The 27,613-nt window shown below is 38.2% G+C and overlaps 1 protein-coding gene across 1 annotated transcript in view; it reads right to left on the bottom strand.

The window, feature by feature from the left end:
* Positions 1-27,613, bottom strand: part of LOC124596486 (filamin-B) — an 896,651-nt gene that overhangs the window by 486,663 nt on the left and 382,375 nt on the right. Inside the window, exons 11-12 of the mRNA XM_047135636.1 lie at positions 13,076-13,198; positions 2,400-2,504 (exon numbers count right to left, since the gene is read on the bottom strand). Coding sequence (XP_046991592.1) covers positions 2,400-2,504; positions 13,076-13,198 — 228 coding nt within the window. The remainder of the gene's footprint in view (positions 1-2,399; positions 2,505-13,075; positions 13,199-27,613) is intronic.

The raw sequence follows: 27,613 nt of genomic DNA on the forward strand, positions 1-27,613 counted from the left end.
GGTATTTACCAGCCCCATTTAATACTGAAAATTTATTATGTTACATTATTATTAAGAAGTTATTAACAAAAATTTACTATGTATTGGTGTTAATGATATATATTTGCTCTACAAGTGAAGTTTGGTACATCATTAGCTAGCTTTAAAGACTAGAGATCTATTACACATTAATCTCATAAAATTAATTACTTAAACTATGGATACATTATACATGAAATTATTATACAGTTACATGATTTACGATTTGGACACAAGCAGTGTGTGTTCCACGAAAAGAAATATTATTACTTCAAAATTATGTTTAGTATTGTAAAGAAAACTGGGAGAACATGTAGTTTACATCAGACAGTGAGAACAGTTACTACAGTTGTGCATAGTTTTTATTTTTAATAATAGCCAGAGCCCTTTGCAATTTGATGGCTGTACATCACATTGGTCCACTACCTCATAGCTCAGGAATGGCAGACATTTCCACTGGCATGCATCTGTGTGGTGTACATACAGATAGTGACCAAAAATTTTACAGAAAGGGACACACAAATACTGACAACATGTATCATCGATATGACATTTAAATACTTGCAAGAATACAATAGAACTGAAAATTATTAAGAAACGTTAATCAAGTGACCAACAGGCCCTGTTCAAAAGTTATGCTACTGAAGTATCTCCAGAATCTTCAAACTGTGGTTGATCATTTGGGGAGTACAAACATTTAGTAGTTTCATAGGTAACCACATTTATATTTTCTAGTATCTGTAGGGGATTGCTACAAAAGAAAACACTGATTGGATAATCATAATGTCATAATGTGATGCCTGGGAAGGCCAGCTAGAAACCAACATCTGTACTAAATAACACACAAGTGAGTACGGTAGTGTGGCTAAGGTGTTTGCTCTGTTGATGTAGTCTGATGAAGAATACAAGTTTATAAGCTGAATTCACTAGCAAAATCTTGTTTATGGGTATATCTACTGCTCAATTCAAAACCTTTTCCATATGATGAGTGAATGTAGTTTCACAAATCATAATTTAATTTTAATGAGTAATGAACACAAGGAGTCTAAAAATTACTAAGTGACATGTTAAAAATACCACTGACAGTAAAATAAAATAGAAAATCTCATGTTAGAGACAGCAGAAATTGCACAGAGTATGTATTTTTCACTATTTTTAACAGATAACTTGTTAACACAGATTTCAAGAAAAGTAAACAGTATTCTGATTTAGGAAAACTCAAGAATTTCTGACAGCATATCATTCCATGAAACAGGCAGTATTGCACTTATTCCGAAAAGGGCTGAAAATTGTCACCATCATCATAACTCCAACAGACAAGCACATTTGCCTGAATTCACCAATAACAATGATTTTTTCTAGTGATGAGACCTATCAAAAGTAAAGAGAAAAGCAGTAAAGGATAGTTACTTAGCCTATTTTTTGGCAGAGACTTGAGTCTTCAAAATATCAGGCATTAACTATAACAAAATATCACTTAGTGGTTTAACTTTTACAAGCTTTCAGAGCCTGGTATTCATCCAAAAATGTTGGTATAGAGGGAGATCGCATCAATGGTGACAAGCAAAGTGTGTGATGGGAATGGGACAGGCACAAATTTCAGGTGAATTAGGAAATGGTTGGTATCATTAATATAGGAGACAATTTTTTGTTCTGAGGGTGATCTTCAGAAGAAGATAAAAGGCAGACTGTATGGTTTGGGTGGGATAAGAAGTTCTTTGGATTGTGGTGTAAGTCCTTGTGAGGGGGCTGAGGTGTTTAAGAGGGACTGCAAGTAACTTTGGATCTTAGGAAGAAAGTAAAAGGCTGAGGTGCATGGTTTGGGTGGACTAAGAAGTTCTATGGATAGACGTTTACACCCTTGTGAGGGGCCTGAAGCTTTTAGGAGGGACTGCAGGTCATTACCCATAGTACAAAGATTTCCCTCCTATATTAAAGATTGCATCCATTTCGCAGATCATCTGAAATCCATGCCCATCCCACTCTCACTCCCCAGCAATCATTCTTTCCCTCTCATCCAATTCGGTAAGTCTCCCCTAACCTGTGATTCTGGATGACTTTTCTGTACTGTAATCCTTTTTCTAAACCTCTCCCGTCCTTTTCCTTCATCCCTCTTCCTTCCCCTTCAACTCTTCTGCCAGAAGAAGGAGCTACTGCCTCCAAAACTTGTAAGAGTTAAACATTTTAGTATGTGTGTTCTCTTGCCACCGTTTGGCAAGTAGATTTCTTATCTACCCATTCAGATTATATTGTCGATAATTGATTATTTTTATTGTTATGAAATATCAGTTAGGATTTTCACAGGAATTGCTAAATAATTCTTTTGGAAAATCATAATTTATAGTACCCAGAATGTTTAACAGCCCCTGAAACATACTTACCAGTCGAAAAGTAACTGTCTGCTGTTGGTCGAACAGAAGGAGTTGGAGGGGTGATTTTGACGTATGGGGATGACAACTTTGGTGACTGACTGTGCTCTCTTTCATCTAATCGAAAGACACAACAAATGATTAACATCACAACATATTTATCAACACTTGACACAATATGATAGATTCAAAGGATGAATGCCTTCTAGATGTGCTAAAGGATCTAAAAATACAATCTTGAAACAATTTATATGCAAAACATTAAAGAGATTCACAAACATAGTTTAATAAAGGGAAAGAGATAAAAATCTTTTAAGAATGTGTTTTCTTTTCTTTTCCATTAAACTGTCATAGAAGGAGCAGAGCAAATGTCCAGCTGAAAGCAACAACAGGATGGGTCCCGTCCACCACATCAGAATCAATGTTGCCACTGGGCAGAGGGCCGCTGCAGAAGACACATGATAAAGCATACTGTCCCAACCCAATAAAATACGCTATGCTGAGAAAGGGTAAAACATGTCTTTCAAAACCTGCATAATAATTACTATGTGCTGAGTCACTTTGCTCATTCAACTGTTATCCTGGGGTTTTTAGCAGGTGAGCATAAATCTCAAGTCCTTCAACCATATTCAAATCTACATCTACATCTACATACAGACTCCACAATCCACCATACGGTGCGTGGCGGAGGGTACCTCACACCACAACTAGCATCTTCTCTCCCTGTTCCACTCCCAAACAGAATGAGGGAAAAATGACTGCCTATATGCCTCTGTACAAGCCCTAATCTCTCTTATCTTATCTTTGTGGTCTTTCCGCAAAATATAAGTTGGCGGCAGTAAAATTGTACTGCAGTCAGCCTCAAATCCTGGTTCTCTAAATTTCCTCAGTAGCGATTCATGAAAAGAATGCCTCCTTCCCTCCAGAGACTCCCACCCAAATTCCTGAAGCATTTCTGTAACACTCGCATGATGATCAAACCTACCAGTAACAAATCTAGCAGCCTGCCTCTGAATTGCTTCTATGTCCTCCCTCAATCCGACCTGATTGGGATCCCAAACGCTCGAGCAGTACTCGAGAATAGGTCGTACTAGTGTTTTATAAGCGGTCTCCTTTACAGATGAACCACATTTTCCCAAAATTCTACCAATTAACCGAAGATGACTATACACCTTCGCCACAACTGCCATTACATGCTTGTCCCACTTCATATCGCTCTGCAATGTTACGCCCAAATATTTAATCGACGTGACTGTGTCAAGCGCTACACTACTAATGGAGTATTCAAACATTACGGGATTCCTTTTCCTATTCATCTGCATTAATTTACCTTTATCTATATTTAGAGTTAGCTGCCATTCTTTACACCAATCACAAATCCTGTCCACATCATCTTGTATCCTCCTACAGTCACTCAACGACGACACCTTCCCATACACCACAGCATCATCAGCAAACAGCCACACATTGCTATCCACCCTATCAAAAGATCATTTATGTAGATAGAAAACAACAGCGGACCTACCACAATTCCCTGGGGCACCCCAGGTGATACCCTCACCTCCGATGAACACTCACCATCGAGGACAATGTACTCAGTTCTATTACTTAAGAAGCCTTCGAGCCACTGACATATTTGGGAACCAATCCCATATGCTCGTACTTTAGTTAGGAAACTGTAGTGGGGCACCGAGTCAAACGCTTTTCGGAAGTCAAGGAATATGGCATCCGTCTGATACGCTTCATCCACGGTTCGCAAGATATCATGTGAAAAAAGGGCGAGTTGCGTTTCGCAGGAGTGATGCTTTCTAAAGCCATGCTGATGCATGGACAGCAACTTCTCTGTCTCAAGGAAATTCATTATATTCGAACTGAGAATATGTTCGAGGATCCTGCAACAAATCGATGTTAAGGATACTGGTCTGTAATTTTGAAGGATATTGGTCAGTAATTTTGAGGATCCGTCCTTCTACCTTTCTTATATACAGGAGTCACCTGCGCTTTTTTCCAGACGCTCGGGACTTTAGGCTGGGCAAGAAATTCATGATAAATGCAAGCTCAGTAAGGAACCAATGCAGTAGAGTGCTCTCTGCAAAACCGAATTGGAATCCCATCAGGACCTGGCAATTTATTTATTTTCAAGCCATTCAGCTGCTTCACAACCCCAAGGATATCTATCACTATGTCCTCCATACGGGAATCTGTGTGAAACTCAAACGGCGGTATGTTTGTATGATCCTCCTGCATGAAAGATTTCTCAAATGTTGCTGTTGCTGTTGTTGTTGTTGTTGTTATTGTTGTTGTTGTCTGTAGTCCTGAGACTGGTTTGATCCAGCTCTCCATGCTACTCTATCCTGTGCAAGCTTCTTCATCTCCCAGTACCTACTGCAGCCTACATCCTTCTGAATCTGATTAGTGTATTCATCTCTTGGTCTCCCTCTTCGATTTTTACCCTCCACACTGCCCTCCAATACTAAATTGGTGATCCCTCAATGTCTCAGAACATGTCCTACCAACCGAGCCCTTCTTCTAGTCAAGTTGTGCCACAAGCTCCTCTTCTCCCCAATTCTATTCAATACCACCTCATTAGTTACGTGATCTACCCATCTAATCTTCAGCATTCTTCTGTAGCACCACATTTCGAAAGCTTCTATTCTCTTCTTGTCTAAACTATTTTTCGTCAACGTTGCACTTCCGTACATGGCTACACTCCATACAAATACTTTCAGAAACGACTTCCTGACATTTAAATCTATACTCGATGTTAACAAATTTTTCTTCTTCAAAAGCGCTTTCCTTGCCATTGCCAGTCTATATTTTATATCCTCTCTACTTTGACCATCATCAGTTATTTTGCTCCCCAAATAGCAAAACTCCTTTACTACTTTAAGTGACTCATTTCCTAATCTAATTCCCTCAACATCACCCGACTTAATTCGACTACATTCCATTATCCTCGTTTTGCTTTTGTTGATGTTCATCTTATACCCTCCATTCAAGACACAGTCCATTCCATTCAACTGCTCTTCCAAGTCCTTTACTGTCACTGACAGAATTATAATGTCATTGGCGAACCTCAAAGTTTTTATTTCTTCTCCATGGATTTTAATACCTACTCTGAACTTTTCTTTTGTTTCCTTTACTGCTTGCTCAATATACAGATTGAATAACATCGGGGATAGGGTACAACCCTGTCTCACTCCCTTCCCAACCACTGCTTTCCTTTCATACCCCTCGACTCTTATAATTGCCATCTGGTTTCTGTACAAATTGTAAATAGCCTTTCGCTCCCTGTATTTTACCCCTGCCACCTTCAGAATTTGAAAGAGAGTATTCCAATCAACATTGTCAAAAGCTTTCTCTAAGTCTAAAAATGCTTGGAACGTAGGTTTGCCTTTCCTTAATCTTTCTTCTAAGATAAGTCGTAGGGTCAGTATTGCCTCACGTGTTCCAACATTTCTACGGAATCCAAACTGATCTCCCCGAGGTCGGTTTCTACCCGTTTTTCCATTCGTCTAAAAAGAATTCGCGTTAGTATTTTGCAGCTGTGACATATTAAACTGACAGTTCGGTAATTTTCACATCTGTCAGCACCTGCTTTCTTTGGGATTGGTATTATTATATTCTTCTTGAAATCTGGGGGTATTTCGCCTGTCTCATACATCTTGCTCACCAGATGGTAGAGTTTTGAAAGGGCTGGCTCTCCCAAGGCTGTCAATAGTTCTAATGGAATGTTGTCTACTCCAGGGGCCTTGTTTCGACTCTGGTCTTTCAGTGCTCTGTCAAACTCTTCACCCAGTATCATATCTCCCATTTTATCTTCATCTACATCCTCTTCCATTTCCATAATATTGTCTTCAAGTACATCGCCCTTGTATAGACCCTCTATATACTCCTTCCACCTTTCTGCTTTCCCTTCTTTGCTTAGAACTGGGTTTCCATCAAAGTGGTTCTCCTTTCTCCAAAGGTCTCTTTAATTTTCCTGTATCTATCTTACCCCTAGTGAGATAAGCCTCTACATCCTTACATTTGTCCTCTAGCCATCCCTGCTTAGCCATTTTGCACTTCCTGTCATCTCATTTTGAGACGTTTGTATTCCTTTTTGCCTGCCTCATTTACTGCATTTTTATATTTTCTCCTTTCATCAATTAAATTCAATAGTTCTTCTGTTACCCAAGGGTTTCTACTAGTCTCTTTACCTATTTGATCCTCTGCTGCCTTCACTATTTCATCCCTCAAAGCTACCCAATCTTCTTCTACTGTATTTCTTTCCCCCATTCCTGTCAATTGTTCCCTTATGCTCTCCCTGAAACCCTGTACAACCTCTGGTTCTTTCAGTTTATCCAGGTCCCATCTCCTTAAATTCCCACCTTTTTGCAGTTTCTTCAGTGTTAATCTACAGTTCATAACCAATAGATTGTGGTCAGAGTACACATCTGCCCCTGGAATTGTCTTAAAATTTAACACCTGGTTCATAAATCTCTGTCTTACCATTATATAATCTATCTGATATCTTCTAGTATCTCCAGGTTTCTTCCATGTATACAACCTTCTTTCATAATTCTTGAACCAAGTGTTAACTATGATTAAGTTATTCTCTGTGCTAAATTCTACCAGGCGGCTTCCTCTTTCATTTCTTAGCCCCAGTCCATATTCACCTACTATGTTTCCTTCTCTCCCTTTTCCTACACTCGAATTCCAGTCACCCATGACTATTAAATTTTCGTCTCCCTTCACTACCTGAATAATTTCTTTTATCTCATCATACATTTCATCAATTTCTTCATCATCTGCAGAGCTAGTAGGCAAATAAACTTGTACTACTGTAGTAAGTCGGGGCTTCATGTCTATCTTGGCCACAATAATGCGTTCACTATGCTGTTTGTAGTAGCTTACCCATACCCCTATTTTCCAAATCATTATTAAAGCTACTCCTGCATTATCCCTATTTGATTTTGTATTTATAATCCTGTATTCACCTGACCAGAAGTCTTGTTCCTCCTGCCACCAAACTTCACTAATTCCCACTATATCTAACTTTAACCTATCTATTTCCCTTTTTAAATTTTCTAATGAACCTGCCCAATTAAGGGATCTGACATTCCATGCTCCGATTTGTAGAACACCAGTTTTCTTTCTCCTGATAATGACATCCTCTTGAGTATTCCCCGCCTGGAATTCTGAATGGGGGACTATTTTACCTCCGGAATACTTTACCCAAGAGGACGCCATCATCATTTAATCATACAGTAAAGCTGCATGCCCTCGGAAAAAATTACGGCTGTAGTTTCCCCTTGCTTTCAGCCATTCGCAGTACTAGAACAGCAAGGCCATTTTGGTTAGTGTTACAAGGCCAGATCAGTCAATCATCCAGACTGTTGCCCCTGTAACTACTGAAAAGGCTGCTGCCCCTCTTCAGGAACCACACATTTGTCTGGCCTCTCAACAGATACCCCTCTGTTGTGGTTGCACCTACGGTATGGCTATCTGTATCATTGAGGCACGCAAGCCTCCCCACCAACAGCAAATTTCAGCTTTCGTTTTGCTGTCTTCCGTTGCCAGGCCAGACTGATCAGTGAGTGACTGGATGGAAGCCTTCGACCCGCTTACCGATTTTATGTAAGACCAGAATTTCCTTGGGTTTTCAGCAAGATCTTTCGCTAAGGTATGGCGGTGGTAGTGGTTGTATGCTTTGCACATCACTCTTTTTACAGCAGCACGAATCTCTAGTCTCTTCTTCCAATCTTTCTTGTACCGCGAGTGCAGCTGTCTTTGCTTCCTGAGCATTCTCCGAACTGTTCTGTTAAACCACAGTGGGTCTTTTCCATCTGTAATCCACTTTTTCGGCACATACTTGTCCAATGCGTGATTTACAACGAGTTTAAAATTTGCCCATAATTCTTCCACGTCCATCGTACTGGAAGTAAATGAAGTCAATTCATTTACTAAGTGGGATGCTAACAACTGCTTATCTGCTCTTTCTAGTAAGAATACTCTCCTAGCCTTCTTGACTGACTATTTAACTTTTGTAACCATAGTCCTAATGACAACATTATGATCACTAATCCCTGTCTCAACACAGACACCATCGATGAGGTCTGGTCTGTTCGTGGCTACCGGAACTCTTTGGACCTCTATGCAGTATTTCCTTCTGTACTCATATTGAACATGGTTTGTTTTGCTATTTTTTATATGGGTCCCAAATATTTCCTATTATTGTGCTCGCAATGTTCTGCAAACTGGATCTCACTTTTACCTCCTTTGGCATATATAATATATCCTACAGTCTGCACACTTTATTTTATAAACCCCAGAATTATTAAATTGGTTATTTTGTGCCACACTCCGTTCATGCCTTAATCTGTATGCAATTTGCCCTTCATTCCAATATGCTACAGCTATATTTTTTTCCAGGCAACCAATACAATAATTTCAGTGTGTATAAAATCAAATGTGCAGGTGGGTAATAAATATTACACAGGCTAATGTGGGCTGAAACTTTTAAGATCTATTATAAAGAACACTGTGGGCACGATAACAGAACAGCATTTGGAGTATACATAATAAACAACAAACGTGAACTGCAAAGAGCATGCTAATGAATGGAAATAACGTCCACAATCCCAAAGAGTTTGAATCTGAATGTTCTAGAATAAATTGAGGGTTAAGCTCACTGGATAAAAATCTGGGAGAACTGTTCAATGAACAAAATGATTCTGCACATAGTAAATATTATGAAATTTTGAAAGATCAATGTATGTTTTGCTATAGGTAGAGAATGCTTCACCACACATCTGCTGTGGTGGTTCACCACGCATTGGCAGAGCTGAATTTGGCATGATGGTGCTACTCTCAGCCTGGCTCTTATAGAGTTCCATTTATGCAGGTTAGTAGAAAAGGAAAAACAGGGTACACACCTAAATTTTTTAACTAGGCTATCTCCCTTTATCAAAATATATTTGTTAATCTAGGAAATCCTCTGTAATGCTTTATGTTTAATGTTCTGAAATTTTTTATGTATAAATTATTTCAGGACTGTAGTTTTAAATCCATCAGTAACTCTACACACTTTTGACACCAATCAAATTTCTTTTAAAATTTCAATATAAAGCATCAGCATAGAACTATGGCTTATGGTACCTTACAGTAAAACTGATAGTTCTGTTAAAACTAAATACTCTGCAAATAAAATGAATATATTTTAATTACAAAGAATTTTTTTAGTTCTGTAATATTGCAAACATAGGATCAGAACGCATGCTATTTAAGAGATCTTGATGGGTAATGCTGCCTCATATTAGGCAGTTTGAAATAATAAAAACAGAAATTGGCAGATGGAAAATAAGCCTATTTTAATTTTATTTGCATAAAACAAGCTTTCTGTAAGCTACATTTCTATTAATCACAGTTGAAAGAAGCAAAATATGCTTACACACAATGTTTTAGTTTTGTGCTATTTATCCAATTCTTTAAGGCTGTGGATTGTAAAAACTATCAGTACAAAAATCCTATTATATTTTGTTGACTTAAGATATTATAAAGTTGTGAAATATCTTTTTGACCAAAAAAATATATTACAGCAGTACAGTGACACACAGTGATGAGATAAAGCTGGAATGAAGCTCAACCTGCTTACTCTTAGAAATAAACATTAGGACTACTCTGTTATATGCGTTGAGCACTTCCAATCATGCTTTTACAGCAACACAATTTTGGGTCACGACACATCAAAGAAATCTATTAAGAGTGGTAAAGATGTAAAATTACAAAATATATCCTATTACTTAGCAGAAGAAAGGGAAGATTATTGCTATTTAAAGGCCCATCAACAACAAGGTCACTAGAGACAGAGCACAAACTCAAACCATGAGGCAGGAATCATTGTAGCCTTCATTTTAAATGATTTAGGGAAACCATACTAAACCTAAATACGAATAGAGAGACAATAATTTGAATTTTGGTCCACCCAAATAGAGCAACTATGCCTTTAACACACATAATTCTAAGTTGAAAGGAAGATTCACTTTACACGACCTCAAGTATTCTGCAGATGAAAGAAAAGGTAAAGTGGATAAAAAAAATGTCAATGTCATATGACATTGAGGGTGGGAGGTAGGGGGGTTCAACTGCCAGTTGGAAAGCATGTTCTTCCTCTGCACACATTGGCTTTCCTTGTGGATACGTGAGAGATGTGTCACATGTGTATTTGTAGAGTGTAGGTGAGTGTTTAGGATGCATGGACAGTACAGTGTTATGTTTGAGTTGTGTGCTGACGGTGAGAGAAGGGAGGGTGAAACCTGGTGCCCACAGGTGCCCTGGTGCTATCGAATAGCACCTAGGCAGCTGCTGTCACATGCTCTCACTTTGTGAGATACAACAGAGAGGTCTGAAATTAAATCCACAACATTGGCTCAAAGACTGTTGATCAGGAACTTCATGATACCACCTTTCATCCCCTTGCTGGCAAAATACTGACAGTTGCAGTAGATCAAAAATATTTTAAGGGTTCCAGTGCACTGTGAATCACAGACACTGATGAATCCCAGAGAGTTATGTGCAAGAATTATAAAGTTGCTGTTCAACTTCTTTTTTCTTGCAGTTTTAGCAAAATATTAGAAGTATTTTCCAAGACAATTTTTGACTGATTCTCGACTTGGATTTGCTAGAAATCAGATGCTTGTTAATATATATATATGTTAACATAATAAATAATTGTGGAAGTTAATTGAGATACAACTTCTGTGTTCTAATTATTCTCAACCTAGACAATAACACATATTTTAAAATTATTTCTTTTCAAAAAATTTGTCACAGTAGTTTTGTGCTACAGTGTAACATTTGTGAAGGCAAATACATAGGACAAAGAAGCAGGACATTTTATGTCAGATACAATGAACACATGAGAACCTGGAAATATGGGAGAAACCATTCCACATTTGCAGAACACCTAAGAGAATATAATGACAAACCAGCCACTGGAGAAGACGACATGAAAATAATTAGAATAAACAATAAAAAACACCTCCTAATCCTGCAAGAAAACTATCACATACAGAAAACTAAAGCAGAAAGGAAAACCTATTGAATGATCAAGTACACATGCCAAACAATTCATTGTTTACACAAATAGATAAAATAATTGAATAACACTCACAAAGAGGATATCTAATATAATAATAATAATAATAATAATAAAAATAATAATAATAATACCACCAAATACCATAATACTATCACCCAACACCCTTTCACTCACTTATCCATGAATCCCTCCATACAACATTGGAACCAAAAGTCAAATCAGCTGTCACCAAAGATTTCAACCACTCTCTAACAGTTATTACATTCACAGTCAACACTCTCAACTCAAGCCACCAAAACAACCCCCTCCCCTAGTTCACACACACACACACACACACACACACACACACACACAGAGTTATGAACATCATGAATAGAAGGGGGTTTCGAATGTATACTTTATTAGGTTGGCAACATTCAGGTAAACAAACTGAAGAGGAGGAAAAACATAATGAAGTAGCAATACTTGCATTGTTAAAAGCACAGTGTTCGAACAAATAACTATATCTAATGGCAACAGAATAATAGCACACCACAAAAAAGAAGAAACAACATGGTGAACAGTGTGAAAAAGTTAGGAATTGAAAATTCTGCTTATGTTTCAGAAATAAAATGGTAGTGCGGTCTCCAGACCAGATGAGAGAAAATGCAGATCAGAGCAAACCGTAAGTATTTACTTATTTACATACAAAACTTGATGTGAACTGTTTGATAATCTAAAAAACAAACTGTATCGTTGTAGATCCCATTGAAGATGCCTTAGATCAAGAAAAAGGTGAAATGTGTCTGGGAAAAATAAATTAAGTTGCAGCAAGAAAAGACAGTTTTATTTACAAAACAAATAGAACACCAGTATCCACATGAAAGACCATTGACAAGATCCAGATTTAGAGTGCTGTAGTTGTCTCCAATGAGAAGTTCTGATACAGCAGGTCACTATTTCTCCACAAGATGGAGCAAATTTGCATCCTGGCTGGCATAGATGCAGCATAGCACAGTGGTTAGCATTGCTAACTGGTTACTGTGGCTTGACAGTTGAAACCTAACCACCAGCAATTATTTCTTACCTAGCGTTTAACATTTCTGGAAGGTTCTTGAAACCTGTTTGTATATTCCGGAATAATCACTTTTGTATAAATAGCTGGATTCCGGAATATTTGATGTTCGTATAAACAGCTATACTCTCCACCCAGGAATATAGTTCTGTTCCATGAACATAAGGAATGAGCTTTCAGTGGTAAGTGATGTATTTCACTGATGACTCTGCTTTCAGATCTTGACTTGAGTGCGGTGAGTGTGGTTACAAGGTGACATCAGTAAATCCTAATACCGGAAGTTCCCCCCCCCCCCTCCCCCCTCTTAAACAACAAAACGTTATGCATATTAAGAGAAATGGACATTTGCAGTAAGAGATACATTCGAGCTAGGATTCCTGAGGGAAGGTCAGTGGATCAGTGGAGCATCTTGTCTCGAGGTCAGAGAATAGGATGTTGGTGATAATGTAACTCACATTCATTAGAAAATGTTAATAGATACCTGGAGGTGGAATTATCTGAGGATTTGCTCTCTGGAAGTACAGTATATACTCCGGTAACCTAATTACTTACCATGTCGAATACTTCGCTCTTTCCAGGAGTCTTGCTGTACATTGGAACTATGGTGGTGCACAGTTGGAGAAATAGATTTGTCTCTTGATCTCTGACTTCCAACACGCAAAGTAAATGGAGATCCTGCATGAAAATATTGATAAGTAGATCTTAAATAAATATGGTATTTTGGTAACTAAAAAAAAAGTATTAACTTGTCTTAAGATGAAAGCTTGCAGATGTTCCTCAAGATTGCAGTTTTTCCTTGAATGTGTACTGAATAAGCAATTACAGTCAAATTTTTCTATAGTTATCATGTTTTCTCTTTTAGACAAACTTACATTTTCATTTCAAGTTCTTCAAATTAATAATTAAGATGAAGACTCATTTTCATCATCACTGCAATAGTAATTATACACGATGGAGCAGAGGAAAATAGTGATTTTTAAACCATTAATACTCAGCAGGGAGTGGGAGTATTGATCTTGGGTGACCTCTTGCAGACAGCAGAGACAAGGCAGTTTCAGTCACCATGCAGCATAGAGTATTACTTGTTTGGTGTCGACCAGTTTTTTAAGAACAATGATTTGCTGGTCCCAGTTCAACATGTCCAAACTCTGGAGCAATGTAGACAGAGTGAGAAAAGCAGTTTTCATTAGTCTGAAATGATCCATTAGGCAACAGGCTGTAACACTGGGTACGTAACATCATTCGCTTCATCACACCTTACATGATGATCTCAAATTTCATTCATACAAAATAATGATCATCCATTTTTTGTGCAACACACAGAATTTTATGACATAATGGACATCATTTCTAACAATGAAGAGCAAGGAAGCCCACATCTATGTGGATGGCTACATTAATGTATAGAACTGGCAATAATGGGCATCAGAAAACCCATGAGAGCTACAATAAAAACCTTTCCAAAGTTCAAAAGTAAAAGTATCACTAACATAGAGACTGTCAATCCCCACTTTTTTGAAGAGGGGGGAATTGCAATTAATGCGACATCTGCACACTAGATCGAAATCCTGCATGTAGAAATGGAAAGGCATCATGTGAATGTCATGGAAATGTGGTTTCAACACTATAGTACCACAGATTACATGGCAAGATCATCCACAGAAGCAGTTCAATGAATGTTTCCTGAACATACCATTTCGTTATTCAATGATGCTCTTCCTAAATCTTGATAAAAATTTTAATTGGAAGGTACACATAGATTACTTAGCAAATAAACTGAACAGCTTGGCATTTGCAATGTGCATTCTGTCAGATGCCACAAACATGGATACCAGAAAGATAGTTCATCACTGCTACTTTGAGTCAGTTATTCGTCATGGCATAATCTTCTGGGGAAATTTAGCAAATGTCACTAGGCTCCTGGTATTACAAAAGAAAGTAATTAGAAACATGTTTGTTGCAAAAAAATGGGAATCATGTCGACCACTGTTAAAAAATCTGTCCCTTCACTTTACATATATGAAGTGGTGGTGTTCTTATATAAAAATCAACATACACTAGACACTTTCCGTTTTGACCACAACTACAGCACTCGCCACAGAGATAATTTCAAACTTCCAACACATTGTTTAAAACTTTATGCCCAAATACCAGAGTACATGGAGTTAAAAAGTTTCAATAAAATAAAAGGCAGTAATATATTTAAGATGGAGCTTGGTTCACTGAAAAGGATGCTCTTTACTCTTCTGGTGGAAAAGTGTTTTTATTCTGTCAAAGAATCCATTGAGGACAAATTCACAGTCTGAACACACGGATTGTATTACATATATTATTTTATGTACTTGTGTAGCTGTCACTTAGAAATGTAAAACATAATGTAAACTTTTGTATTTCTCTTAAAAAAGTGAAAAAAGTTTCTTTTTGTAAATCTTAACATGTCTCCTGTACATCAAATCAAATAAGTTGAAAATTGTATGTAATGAGACGAATAAATCACATATTGATTTGTCGCTTCTTTTTGTAGGGATACCAAAATTGAGAGTGTATGTGAACAACCCAGACACAGACTTGAAAATGCCCATTAATCCAGATGTTGAAGCTGCTTTGAGTGAAATGTAGTAGGCAGCTGTGCAAAGCTTTCGAGGGAGGCTCCAGATTTGCATCCAACAAGAAGCATGTCATCTTAATAATGTTATTTTCCAAACCTACTATAAGTATGTAGATTTCAAAAATTCAACTATGTACAATTTTTTTCTGTTTTCATTCATAATTTTTCTAGTTTTTCTACTGACAATAAAGTCAACATTTAAAAAAAAAAAAACCGAAAGCTGCTGCTTCTGAGATTGTTGAAATTAATAAGCTTTGCCTTGACCTTTAGGCGCATAAAGCTTCTTATGAATAACTACTTTTACAAAAAATTATGTAATTTAAATCTGAAAAGAAATTTCTGTTGAGACATTTAAAATAATTCTAAACTGACTACATCCTGTTCTGGAAAGATCTGGAAGCTATGTTCGTAATACATAACGTAATTTTGGCATGAAGCATGTTACAGTTACTTAAGAGTAGTATGAGATAGCTCAGAGTTGCTTTAGAGTAGTGTCAATAGTGTTGAGGGTTGCTTTCGAGTTGATTCAGACATGTTAAGATTGAGAGTGTGGATTCAGTAGCTCTTGAGTTTGATCCATGTGACAATCTGAGAAATTACGGTCTTTGTCTTGTGTAGAAATGTTGCACAATGTACTTACTTATCAACTAGTGTCATAGAAAATGTGTCAAGAATGTAAAAATAAACTGATATGATGATAAGAAAGTAACAATATTCCAGTGGCTTCGTATTGCAACACCTTGGACCTATTAACTGGAAAGCATAAACAGGAATAAAAAAGACTCACTAGATGAGATAGGCATAGCAAGATAAATAACATTTATCTGCTAATATAATGTTTATTCCCTCTAAAAACTATTTAAACATTGAAGCTTTCTGGCATATTAAAACTGTGTGCCGGACTAAGATTCTAACTCGGGACCTTTGCCTTTTGCGGGCAAGTGCTCTACCGACTGAGGCAGCCAAGCACAACTCACAACCTGTCCTAGTGTTGTTGTCACATTGACGACACTAGGATAGGCAATCCAGCTAAATAAATTTTATGTCTGTATATCAAGGGTCATTTAATAGTAAGGAAGGGAACATTATATGTGAATGCTTGTCCGTGATTAAAACAGTATCAGCTGGAATATTGATAGTGTTCTCATTTCAGAAAAGAATATGAAAAATGTTGATACCAAATAACTTTTTCTGCATATTATGGGCCAAAGAAACATAAATTGTGGATATGATGAAGTAATGGTGCAAGTGGGAAAAGTGAAATGGAACCTTAAGTGTACATAGACTACGAGTAAATGAAAACCAAGAAAAATGAAACAAATCATAACCAGAGTCAGTGGATGAAAACATAAGATAAGCACAATTTACACAAAAACTACAGTGCTATGGGGAAACATGTTTCTGCATAAAATTAAAATGTTACAATCCAAAGGTCAAATTATGTGGGAAAGGGGTGGGGGGTTCAAATACTTGTCAGTATCTGTCTGACAATAGAGGTGACATTGCTGTGGATAGGTAAGAAAGTAGATAGGGGGTTAGTTTAAATTTAATCTCAAAGAAAGTGAGAGGACTGGACACACAAATTACCAACTTGAAAATGGAAAATGAAAGTAATATTTACATAAAAAACAATTAAGTTCCAATTTGGTAGATCAAATATCAGAATGGAGGAGAGCGATGGAAGTAGGTTTTAAAAAGTGAATGATAAATTAGACATTGTTGGAAATAGAATTACAGTTATCACAAACTAAGTAAAAACTAGTCACAGTCCAATTGTTAAAGAAGAACAATATGTTGTAGAAACTGGTAACACAATCCCACAAAATCATCACTTATCTAGCACTGCTCACATGGTGACAAAACTAAAGTTGCTTCTGTTAAAAAAGACAAAACAGCACAAGATCTGTTTAGGACAAATGAAGACTCAGCATTAGTAGCCAGTAAGCTTTCTGAATCAGTTACCTGTAAATCAGTATGGAGAAAAGTATATGAAGTTTTCAAACACAAATTTTTTCCTCAAAAACTTTTGTCATTCTCCAATAAATTACAGTGTGACTGGTGGACATTGTAACAAAAAGAATTTTGTAATCAGTTTAGGAACAGTAATTTATATGTTTGGAATAATATTGCAACTCATTAACTGCTTACAACTGTATGATGATAGCAGTGGCATGAGAAATAGTTAGTTTTGGTAGGAAATGGCTTAGATGTGCCAATTATGGTATTGCCAGCTATAAAGTATTAATACCCTGCGAAAATCTTCAAAATTGCCTTACAAAATAAAGGCATAGCTGCATATAATTAAAAAAAGTGGAGGATTGTTTGGTGTAAAATAAAATAGTGGATTATTTTTTTGTTCATTTTTGGAACACAACCTATGACCAGCTTAGAGACTTTTCTGCAGGATCTAACTGTCATTTTGCAGGACAGTGCTAAAACACGTACAGTGCAAGCTGATACTGATTTGTTTGACTGATAGGGCTGCTAAGTCTATACCACCTACTGCATTCCCCTGACTGAAGCCCTCGTAAGTTCAACTCAATTTCTAAACTGAAGGAAACACTTCACGGCATTCACTTCAGAACTGCTACAAATTTGTCGGGCAATGGACCATGCTGCTAGAAATGTCAACACAACTGGCACTGCTAAGAGTATACGACTTCCACATCACTGGCAACTGGTTATATACAGTGCTGGTGACTACTCTGAAGATCAGTAAAACTTTGAAACACATATTTATTTTGTACAAGCTGTAAATAAATAGTTGCTACTATTAAAGTTCCAACCCTCGTATATTATTATGCCTCAGTTTTCATGTCAATAAATTTCTTTTCACATTTCTAATTTGTCTAATGGTAATTCTAAACTAACTACATACCCTTGTAGAACGATATGGAAGCTATATTTGTAATAATTAATGTAAGTTTGGCACCAAGCACAGCACAGTTGCTCGAGAGTAGCATGAGACAGCTTCAGAGTTGCTTTAGAGTAGCATCAGATAGTGTGGAGAGTTGCTTTAGAGTTGTTTCAGACATGTTAAGATAGAGAGTGTAGTTTCAGTAGCAATCGATTGCAACACATCAGACCTATTAAATGGAAAGCATAAATAGGAACAAAAAAGACACCCTAGACAATGAGACAGTCGCAGCAAATAAGTAACATTTATCTGCTAATATAATGTTCAAAAATTATTTAAATGTTGACAACACTTGACTAGTCAATTCAACATAATAAGTTTTGCTTCTGTAAATCCATGAACATTTAATAGTGAGGAAGGGAACATTATAAAACGTAGGTTTAATGAATATAAAGCCCTTATGATAAATTATTACTTGACATCAAAGTTGTGGTTTGCTGTACTTTGGACACAGAAAATGATTTAACATTAAATTATGAATCCACTTATTCAAAGCTGTTAGTTCCCTTTATGATACACATTAATTCCCAAAAATGAGAATATGAAAAAGTTTACCTTCAGCTAGAGTTCTAACAATTTTTATTAGTAATCTCCCAATATAAATCACGGCTGCTGACAGCCAGCATATATTTAAAACTACCGGCATGTGCCGATTATTCTCCACAGCTGAGCAGATTACTCTGTTCTTCATATCTGTTATATTATAAGAGGTAAAAAGGGAAAGAAGCAAACAATTTGAAGAGCTATAAACAGACATGCTGCTTTTCTTTTGTGTTTCTTAGCATCCCTGCTTAATGTACTGTCGACTTACTGCCATAACACAGATAACAACAACTAGAATTATCTGTGTGTTGCTGTCATGGTCTTCAGTCTGAAGACCACTTTCATGCAGCTCTCCACACATTCTAACCTGTAAAAGGCTCTTCACCTATGTGTAACCACTGGAACTCACATCATCTTGAAGCTGCTTACCATAATCAAGCCCTGGTCTCCCACTCCAACTTTTAAATCCCACACTTCCTTCCATTATCAAACTGATTCTGCCTAGATGCCTCAGGATGCATCCTATAAACTGATTCCTTCTTTTAGTCAAGTTTTGTCTTAATTTTTTAAAATCCAGAATTCAGTCCAGTATTTATTCATTAGTTATTTGATATATCCATTTCATCTTCAGATTATTTTGTATCACGACATTTAAAATGGATCTACTTTCTCCTTATCTGAGGTACGCATTGTCCACATTTCTCTTCTACAAAAGGCTACACTACAAACCAATACCTTCAGAAAAGACTTCCTGATATTACCAAATTTCCCTTTTACAGATATGCTTCTCTTGCTATTGCCAGTCTGCATTTTGTATCCTCTACTTTGGCCATTGTCAGTAATTTTGCTGCCAAAATGGCAAAAGTCATCTACTTCTCTTACTGTCTCATTTAGTAATCTAGTTCCTTCAAAATCACATGATTAAATCTGACTACATTCTATTACCCTTGCTTTACTAATTTTCTTTCTAAATTTCTCCTCTGTTTTTTCACAGCTCTCTTAATACACAGAATGAATAAAACTGAGGATAAGCTACAACCCTATCTTTCTCCCTTCTTTATAATGAAAGTCTGATTGCTGTACATATCCTCAGAGTCTCTCGCAGTGGCACACCTGAATAAAATCTTTTTAATCTACATGGCATGTCACTTCAAATTAAATGTTCATGCTTTTGATAGCTGTCTCTGCCGTCATCATCAGGAGTACAAAACCACTGAGTGCAAAGGCTGGCACAGTGCAAAAGCACCATCTGGGACATTTGAGAGAGGGCTGAAGTGACAATGGATAGGCAGCTGAGATGGGCAGCTCACAACAGCACTCATCTGCTGCAGGACCAGTGATGTGAGGGGGTGCGAGGGTTTGACACCACATTTGAAACTGTTGCTCCCACTTCCCTACAAGTGTTAGGCATCTGTCTCTACTTTGCTTAATTTACAGAGCCTATCCCTGCAGTTTACTCCAATCTTGGCTGTATCCTTTATAAGAGAACCTAATTATGATGATGCATACGCCAAGATTCTCATCTTTTCAAGTGGTATTTTATGTCCATTTTGCAGGCAATGTTAAGTGCAGTCAAATTCTAAAGGTCCCTTCTTTCAGCACATCACATGCGCTTGGCAGAAAGGTCAGCAACAGTGCAAATAGTTTGTACTATGTATATGCTACTGCATTCACATGTGATAACATACATGCCAGGAATTCAAAGACCTACATTGTCTTTAATGGAGTGTAACATATCTCACATCTTGTAGGTAAGCAGAAACACTGATATCAACCTCTGCAGCACACGTCCTGTCTTGTCGATCACTGTCCCACAAGGGATCCGGCCATCTAGTCCTCATCCGCCAATCTGATAGACATCTTTCATCAGTGACACCTGAAAGCATTAGCAGTCTCAACCTTACTGTATCCATTTTCTCCGAATACATGTCTCGAATGCCACAATTCAAACTGTGTACTAACACATTTAGGACCACGTCTTCCTATACCGAAAGAGAGCAAAGACAAATGTCTGATGCTCATAGGGAAGCAGGTGTGACAGTCTCAAACGTGGTGCCAGACCCTCTGCCACCTTACGTCACTCAGTCCCTCATCGGCCAGACCTGCGACGAGATGCCCAACTCATCTGCCCCGTCGAGCATCTCTCTGTCCACCTGTGGAAGGTTCCAGATGCTCGTATCGCACCTACATTATCTCGTCAATAGTATACGGACACCTATCGGTGGACAGTAATACGGAGTGTGTCCACCCGTAATCTTTACGACAGCTCGAACTCTTCTGGAGACACTAAGAATGTCTGAATGCACGTGGAGGAAAGGCAGCCTATTCTTCAAGAGCTGAACCAAAAAAAGTAGTGATCACAGATGTTGGGGTCTTCAGCAAACTCATTGTTCTGACTCATTCTAAAAGTGTTTCATTGGTTTTAGGTCAGGACTCTGAGCAGGCCACTCCACTTCAGGAATGTTATTGTCTATAAAGCTTTGTCTCACAGATGTTCCTTTATAGCAGGGTGCACTGTCATACTTATACAATCATCATCTCTGAACTGTTCCTCTACTACAGGCAGTACACAATACTGTAAAATGTGTTCACATCCTTCTGTATTCAACATGTTCTTAGTTACAATAAAGGGACAACACCCTAACCACGAAAGACACGCCACACCATAAGACGAGCTGGTTCTTATTTCACCATCGACTCTATACACGATGGCAAGCAATTTTCTCCAGGCACCCGCCAAAGTAAAACTGTTCTGTTGGACTACCACAGAGAATCCCATCATCAAGTCATCCACATCCAGTGGCATCACTCTTTTGACAACCTCGTGCATCATTTAGAACTGACTACAGAAATGTGTGGCTTATGAAGAGGAACTCCATTATTTTTAGCATCCTAAGCATAGTCAATGTGCTAATGGGACTGCTGGCAGTGCTTTGTATTTCAGAAGTGATTCCTTCCACTGATTTCATGTGATTTTTTGCAACCACCCTCTGCAATGCCTGGCAGTCCTAGTCCATCAGCACACGAAGGCCTTCCTGGTATCAGTATAGCTGTGTTCGTTCCTTCACACTTCCACTTCACAGTCATATTACTGACAGTTGACTTAAGCAGCTTTAGAAGGTTTGAGATGTTCCTCACGGATTCGTTACTCAGGTGACATCTGACAAACAGTACACATTTGAAGTCACTGAGCTCTCCTGACCGACCCTGCTCCTTTACTGACGACAAAATATTCCCCCCGCCCTTTTAAACTGATGGGAACTTTTGATGTGACATCTTGTGGCCAATTCTGCATTACATAGGGGTGTCTAGGTATTTTTAATCATACAGAGCAGTACACTGTACCAGCCCCGGCAGTCGGGGGTTCTTTACTCCTCGTATCAATTGTGCAGTCAGCTATAAAAAGATCGAGTGTTTTATTCACAGTGATGTGACTTGTGAAGCAAAAAGATTTTATTCGGGTATGCCACTGTGAAAGACTGAGGACACATATCTTCCCTCTACAGTCAGAACACAATGCGCAGGGTGTGACTGTTACAGAAACTGCTGCAAAGGGATTCGTATCTGGTGAGTTCTTTACCATTCTTATACAACTGTGGGGACAAGGATGTAGTTTATCACTTTGCAATACTCGAGTATCACATTTGGACTGGTGCATTAGACAGAATTTTAATGAAGACTAGTCGTACCGTACTGACGTGGATACAACAGACGAGGTATTAGCTCGAGTTAATGGCAAAAATCTAAAACCTACTTGGCTGTCATCTATTTCTGGTGTAAAACTTTACACCATTTGAATGGTAGTGGGTAGATGTAGCTACAGCAGTACAACAGCATTTGAGTTTGTGCAAGACATTGTCTAAACAATGTAGCCAGATTGACTTGTGGAGGTGTCAATGTGAAGCACAACAAGGTCCACAAACAACACTTAATCTTTTCAACTGAGAACTGGACAATAGCATTGTTGCAGAACTGAGTAAAATGCCTAATTTTTCTCCCCAAAATGTATGCCAATACTGGATACTGTCAGAGAAACAGAGCAGTGGATTAGGCTTCTCTCACATTATGCATCTGAGGATGTCAGGCTACCAAGATGTTACCTAAGCCAACAAACTCTAACATTAACCAGACAGAATGACATGGCTTATGCTTATTATTTGACAATGAGGACTCGGTTGTCTTGCCAGCCAAAAAAGGAAATGCCACTGTGGTTCTGAACACTAAAGACTACCACCTGAAGATGCAACATTTATGAGGGGACAATCTGTACTGGAAGGCCAGTCACGATCCGACACAGGCCGTCATCAGATAGATGGGGAAGGAGTTAATGGCCTCTAGTACGCCAGAGAAAGTGATGAATAAATTAATGCTGAGTGCCACCAGATGCACCGGACCTATGTACTGATGAAGACACATGAGAAATGTGCCTCTCTTATGCCCACCGTTTGTCCACCTAGTGAGGAGCAAAACATCTGGCAGGGTTATTACCAAACAAACTGGGACACTGCAAACAGCATTGTCATTCACAGTCATTAGTTGACACCTTCAGGAAAATTAACATAGTCCAAAATGACACAATGGTTAGTTTGAAATTGGTATCAGTTTTTACAAGGGTGCCGGTAAAAGAAACACTACATCTTTTAGCTGAACTGTTTTCACCTGGGATCATCAAGATTTACACCATGCTTAATGACAACGTACTTCTTCTATCACAAAAAATATGTTGAGTCAACATATGGCATAGCAATGGGATCCACTCTCTTTCTGGTCATCAGGAAGTACATCATGGAGCACTTTGAGGAGCAAGCTCTGAACTCTGTGATGTTGCATCCATTTTGCTTCCTAAGAAATGTAGGTGACACATTCCTGATATGGCCACATGGTGAAAATCCACTGCAGCAGTTCATCGATCATATTAACGGTGTCTATCCCTACATTAAATCTACTGCTGAGGTGGAGAGGAATGGTAAGAAACTGTTCTTGGATGTTTTACTTGAGTGAAGTGTATAGGAAACCGATGCACACTGACTGGTACTTGAATGCACACGGTTTTCACCATGACGTACACAGGAGAGTGACACTGAACATATTGGAACACAGGACAAAGATTATTTCTGAAAGTGACCATCTACAATTTGAATTGCACCATTTGAAACATGTCTTCTGGGAAAATCGGTACAGCAAGGGAGACATTGATATTGCTTCCAGTTCTACTGATGAAAGACGTTGTACTGAGCACATCGACATATCGAACAGAGGGAAATTGGGAACTTGGCTGGGCTGAACATTATCTGAAAAACTGACATGAAATACAATTTACATCATGACATTGTGATTCTCTTATAATGGAGATTAGAATAAACTATAACAATTTTAACAATGACCAGGGGTACATAGGAAGCAGGGAACAAGGGTAGGCTCCATATATCAGATAAAAGTAAACACATATTCTCAATGCTTCTACAGAAGCAGGGTTGACAGTTTCAAATGTGATGCTGCCCCCGCATTCCACCCGACATCAGTAGCTCTGCGGTGGGCCTCAACAGCTGTGATCTACCCAGCTTGAGACACTTCATCCCCCTCTAGAAGGTTCCAGATGTTGTTATAAAACGAATGCAAGTGTAACATTGTGCCAGCCCTAGCAATCAGTGTTTCTTTACTCCTGATAATACGGCAAAGAGAGCTATCGAAGTCTGGCGTGTTTTGTTCAATGTGATGCAGCTTGTTTCTTTACTCCTGATAATACGGCAAAGAGAGCTATCGAAATCTGGCGTGTTTTGCTCAATGTGATGCAGCTTGAAAACTGAGAAGATTTTATTCTAGTTCCTGTACAAGTAGTTTATGACCTTTTGCTAACTGTGTTTTACTCCTACTGTCAGAATTTAAATGAATGTAGTCAAGTCAACAATGCCAAAAGCTTTCTCTTAATCTACAAATGTTACAAATGTAGATTTGCCTTTTTTTAAAAATATACCTTAAGTCGCTGGTTCAGTAATGCCTACATTTATCCAGAGCCTAAGCTGATCTTCCTGCTCTCATGAACCAGCAACCTCAGTTTATTATCCATTACCTACCCTCCTAAATAAAAGACACCAATAATTTCCTCCACAGACTCTCCACCAGGTGGACTGCTCATCACTGTCAATGCCACATCGCTCTACACTAACACCCCCAATGCCAGTGGCAGATACATATGGAGGGCACGTGGGCCATGCGGCCCCCTCTTGCAGGGCCGCCCGCATTGCCACCCGCACCACCCTTGCCAGTCGACCCGCACGCTATTCGCTCATTACTTTTGTCGGTTGAGTTGACCAAATCGAGTTATCGAGTAGTTGTACTTTCCGATGTAGCAAGTGTGTCCACGTCACCATATTTTACACATTTCTGTCTGCCACATAGATAGCTAACATGTTCCTAGAAGAAAAGTTGCGGCCATTCTAATGATCTCGATACGTTATTCTGTCTGGTATTTGTTCGAGGAAAGTGATGAATATTCTACTGTTTTCTTGTACAGAGAACTTTTGATATGTAGTGTTATAAATGTGGACTATTCTTTGAATAGGAAGCTAGTTTACATTAAGAAGTAGAAATATTAAGACTGAAGAATGAATAAGTAAAAAGTTCTTGTTGTAGCAAGTGCAAGTATGAAGATCAGTCAAGAATGAGAGTGATCAGTTGATTGTGAAGTATTAATAATAGTAATCCATATTATAATAAAAATTGTTTCCCATACCTAACTCATAATACGAGTTAGGTATGGGAAACTACTGACATGTATATCTCTAGTAAAAGTGACTTTCAAGAAGTATCCTATAAAGGCATTGTTACTACATAGGCCCTCTATTGAATGCACTAGAAAGGAATGGAATCAACAATACAAGTTCACAACATATAAATTGCTGGATGACATCATCTTTGGAAACTCGCTCTTATATTATATGTCATAAGGTACATACTCGCTTGTCACTTTCACAGCAGATATTTGTTCACACTCCATAAAAGTCTGGAAGTGAACACTCTGGCAGAAAATGTTCTTGAATCAACTGAGCCACATATATAAGGGAAGCAGAGTCACTTCCAGGTAGTCATTTTGAAAGCTACATTCATCACGATAACATGGAAGCAATAAGAAGGTAACAACTGTGATTATTGGCTATTACTATGGACTTCAGTCAGTGTTGTGATTAGTGATATTAGAAATACGCGAAGTGTGACCGTGTGTGTTTTAGTGCTGAGTGTACTAGTGTTGCATTTTTCAGTGTGAATAAAGTGTTTTTTCGAGAATAACTGGCATTTAATTTACCTATGTCATAACAGTATAATAAAATGCATCATTATGTAATGAGAAAAAGAAAAGTAGAAACATCTGAAGATTCTGGTCACCATTCAGCCATAAAAATGCCACCAGATGTACAAGCAGAGCCGAGCACTTCATTGAAAGTTCCACAGCAAAGTTCATTGACTGATTCCTTTAATCCCATGGATATTGCCAATTATTTGGATATAGTAACATTAGGAAATATTAGTGATGATATAAAACACAAGCTTCTCACAGCTCCAAGGAAACCTGAAAAAGGTTCTATCTTTCCTACTTCTGACAAGGGGAAGGCCTCAGACACAGCCAATCGTTTCGGCTCAGATTTGGCAGGTCGCTTGCGTAGAACCTAAAACAAAGGACTCTAAGATATTTTGGGTCAACACCCCCGCGTTTTTGAGAAAATCACCCCTAAAGGTTATGATGAGCAATAGACTCAAAACTGGACAGATCGATAGATAATTGTAAATAGAGCATTTTTCACCATCGGGTATGGGATCCACAATCGCATACTTTTCCAGAAATCGAAGTAAGAAACTTTTACAACTGCTGCTTCTGTACCCACATGGTAAATGCCTTTCACCGACAGCAATGATAGCGTCACCGGCACGGTAGCTAAACGTGCTCAGTCAGATTGCTGGCTGGTCTCTGTAATAAAAGAACTGAGTGAACAGATCAACAATGAATTCAACAGATGTCATGTGACGTCTGCTATGACAAAATACAATGAACCAAAAAAAAAAAAATAACACACTGGCAAAGGGAATCTGAGAACCCAGGTTCAAATCTCGAAGAAACCTAGCTGATGTTGTTCTTTTCGTTTGTATTTTTCCATATCTCAATTGATAGGGATAGGAGGGTTAATAAGGTAAGTAAATCAATAAGAAGTGATAATAATAAGGTAGGTAAACTAATTTCCCAAACACCGTGAGTTAGTAAAGTATTAAACTTTTAACCTTTGTCACATGAAAACAACTCCAAGTAAGAGTGCTGCAAATTCCTCATGAGGGGTCACAGATAGCCAACCGCACAATGCTTGTTTACAGCGAGACACAGAACAGAATGCATGCGGGGAGAGTTATCTTTTCCTGGTTGCCTCTTTGTCATATCGTAGTTGTGAACCGGTAAGAGTGAAGGTGTCCAGCACGAGCATTATAGAAGTCAAATGGAAAGAGTTGTTTTCCGTCACTAGGCTGCCGCGAACCTCACGGATGCATGTAGTGATTTTTCCATCGTTAATGCACTGAATGAAATAAGTTTTGTGGATGAATAGAGTGTTCTTCCATAAGTGACAAATGACGAATACTGTTTGTAGTAATTAGCTCATCTGTTTATGCCGTAGTAACTAGTTATTGTTTGTTGTGTCATATCTTTCAGGTGCATAATCTGAATAATGGAGGATGTACACCCTTCGAATAGCGCTGTAATATATAGTTGGGAGCCTGTCACAGACGATGGCAAGCAGGAAGTTACCAATGCTGTGTTTTGGTTTGTAAAAGTGTTGCAAGACAGATGAATTATCAATGCACAACCGGAAGCAGGCAGTTCTGTTTCTTGGCGTTTCAGATTGATAGGAGCGTCTATCGTCGAGCGATTTTTGGAGCTGATGAACGAAATTACTTTTGTTGATACTGAAGTACTATACCATGAAGGCAAAGCAGAAAGTTATTCAGTGGAAGATATCCTGACTGGTCAATCGCAAAATGG

This window comes from Schistocerca americana, chromosome 2 (assembly GCF_021461395.2).
Source record: "Schistocerca americana isolate TAMUIC-IGC-003095 chromosome 2, iqSchAmer2.1, whole genome shotgun sequence".
Lineage (NCBI taxonomy): Eukaryota > Metazoa > Arthropoda > Insecta > Orthoptera > Acrididae > Schistocerca > Schistocerca americana.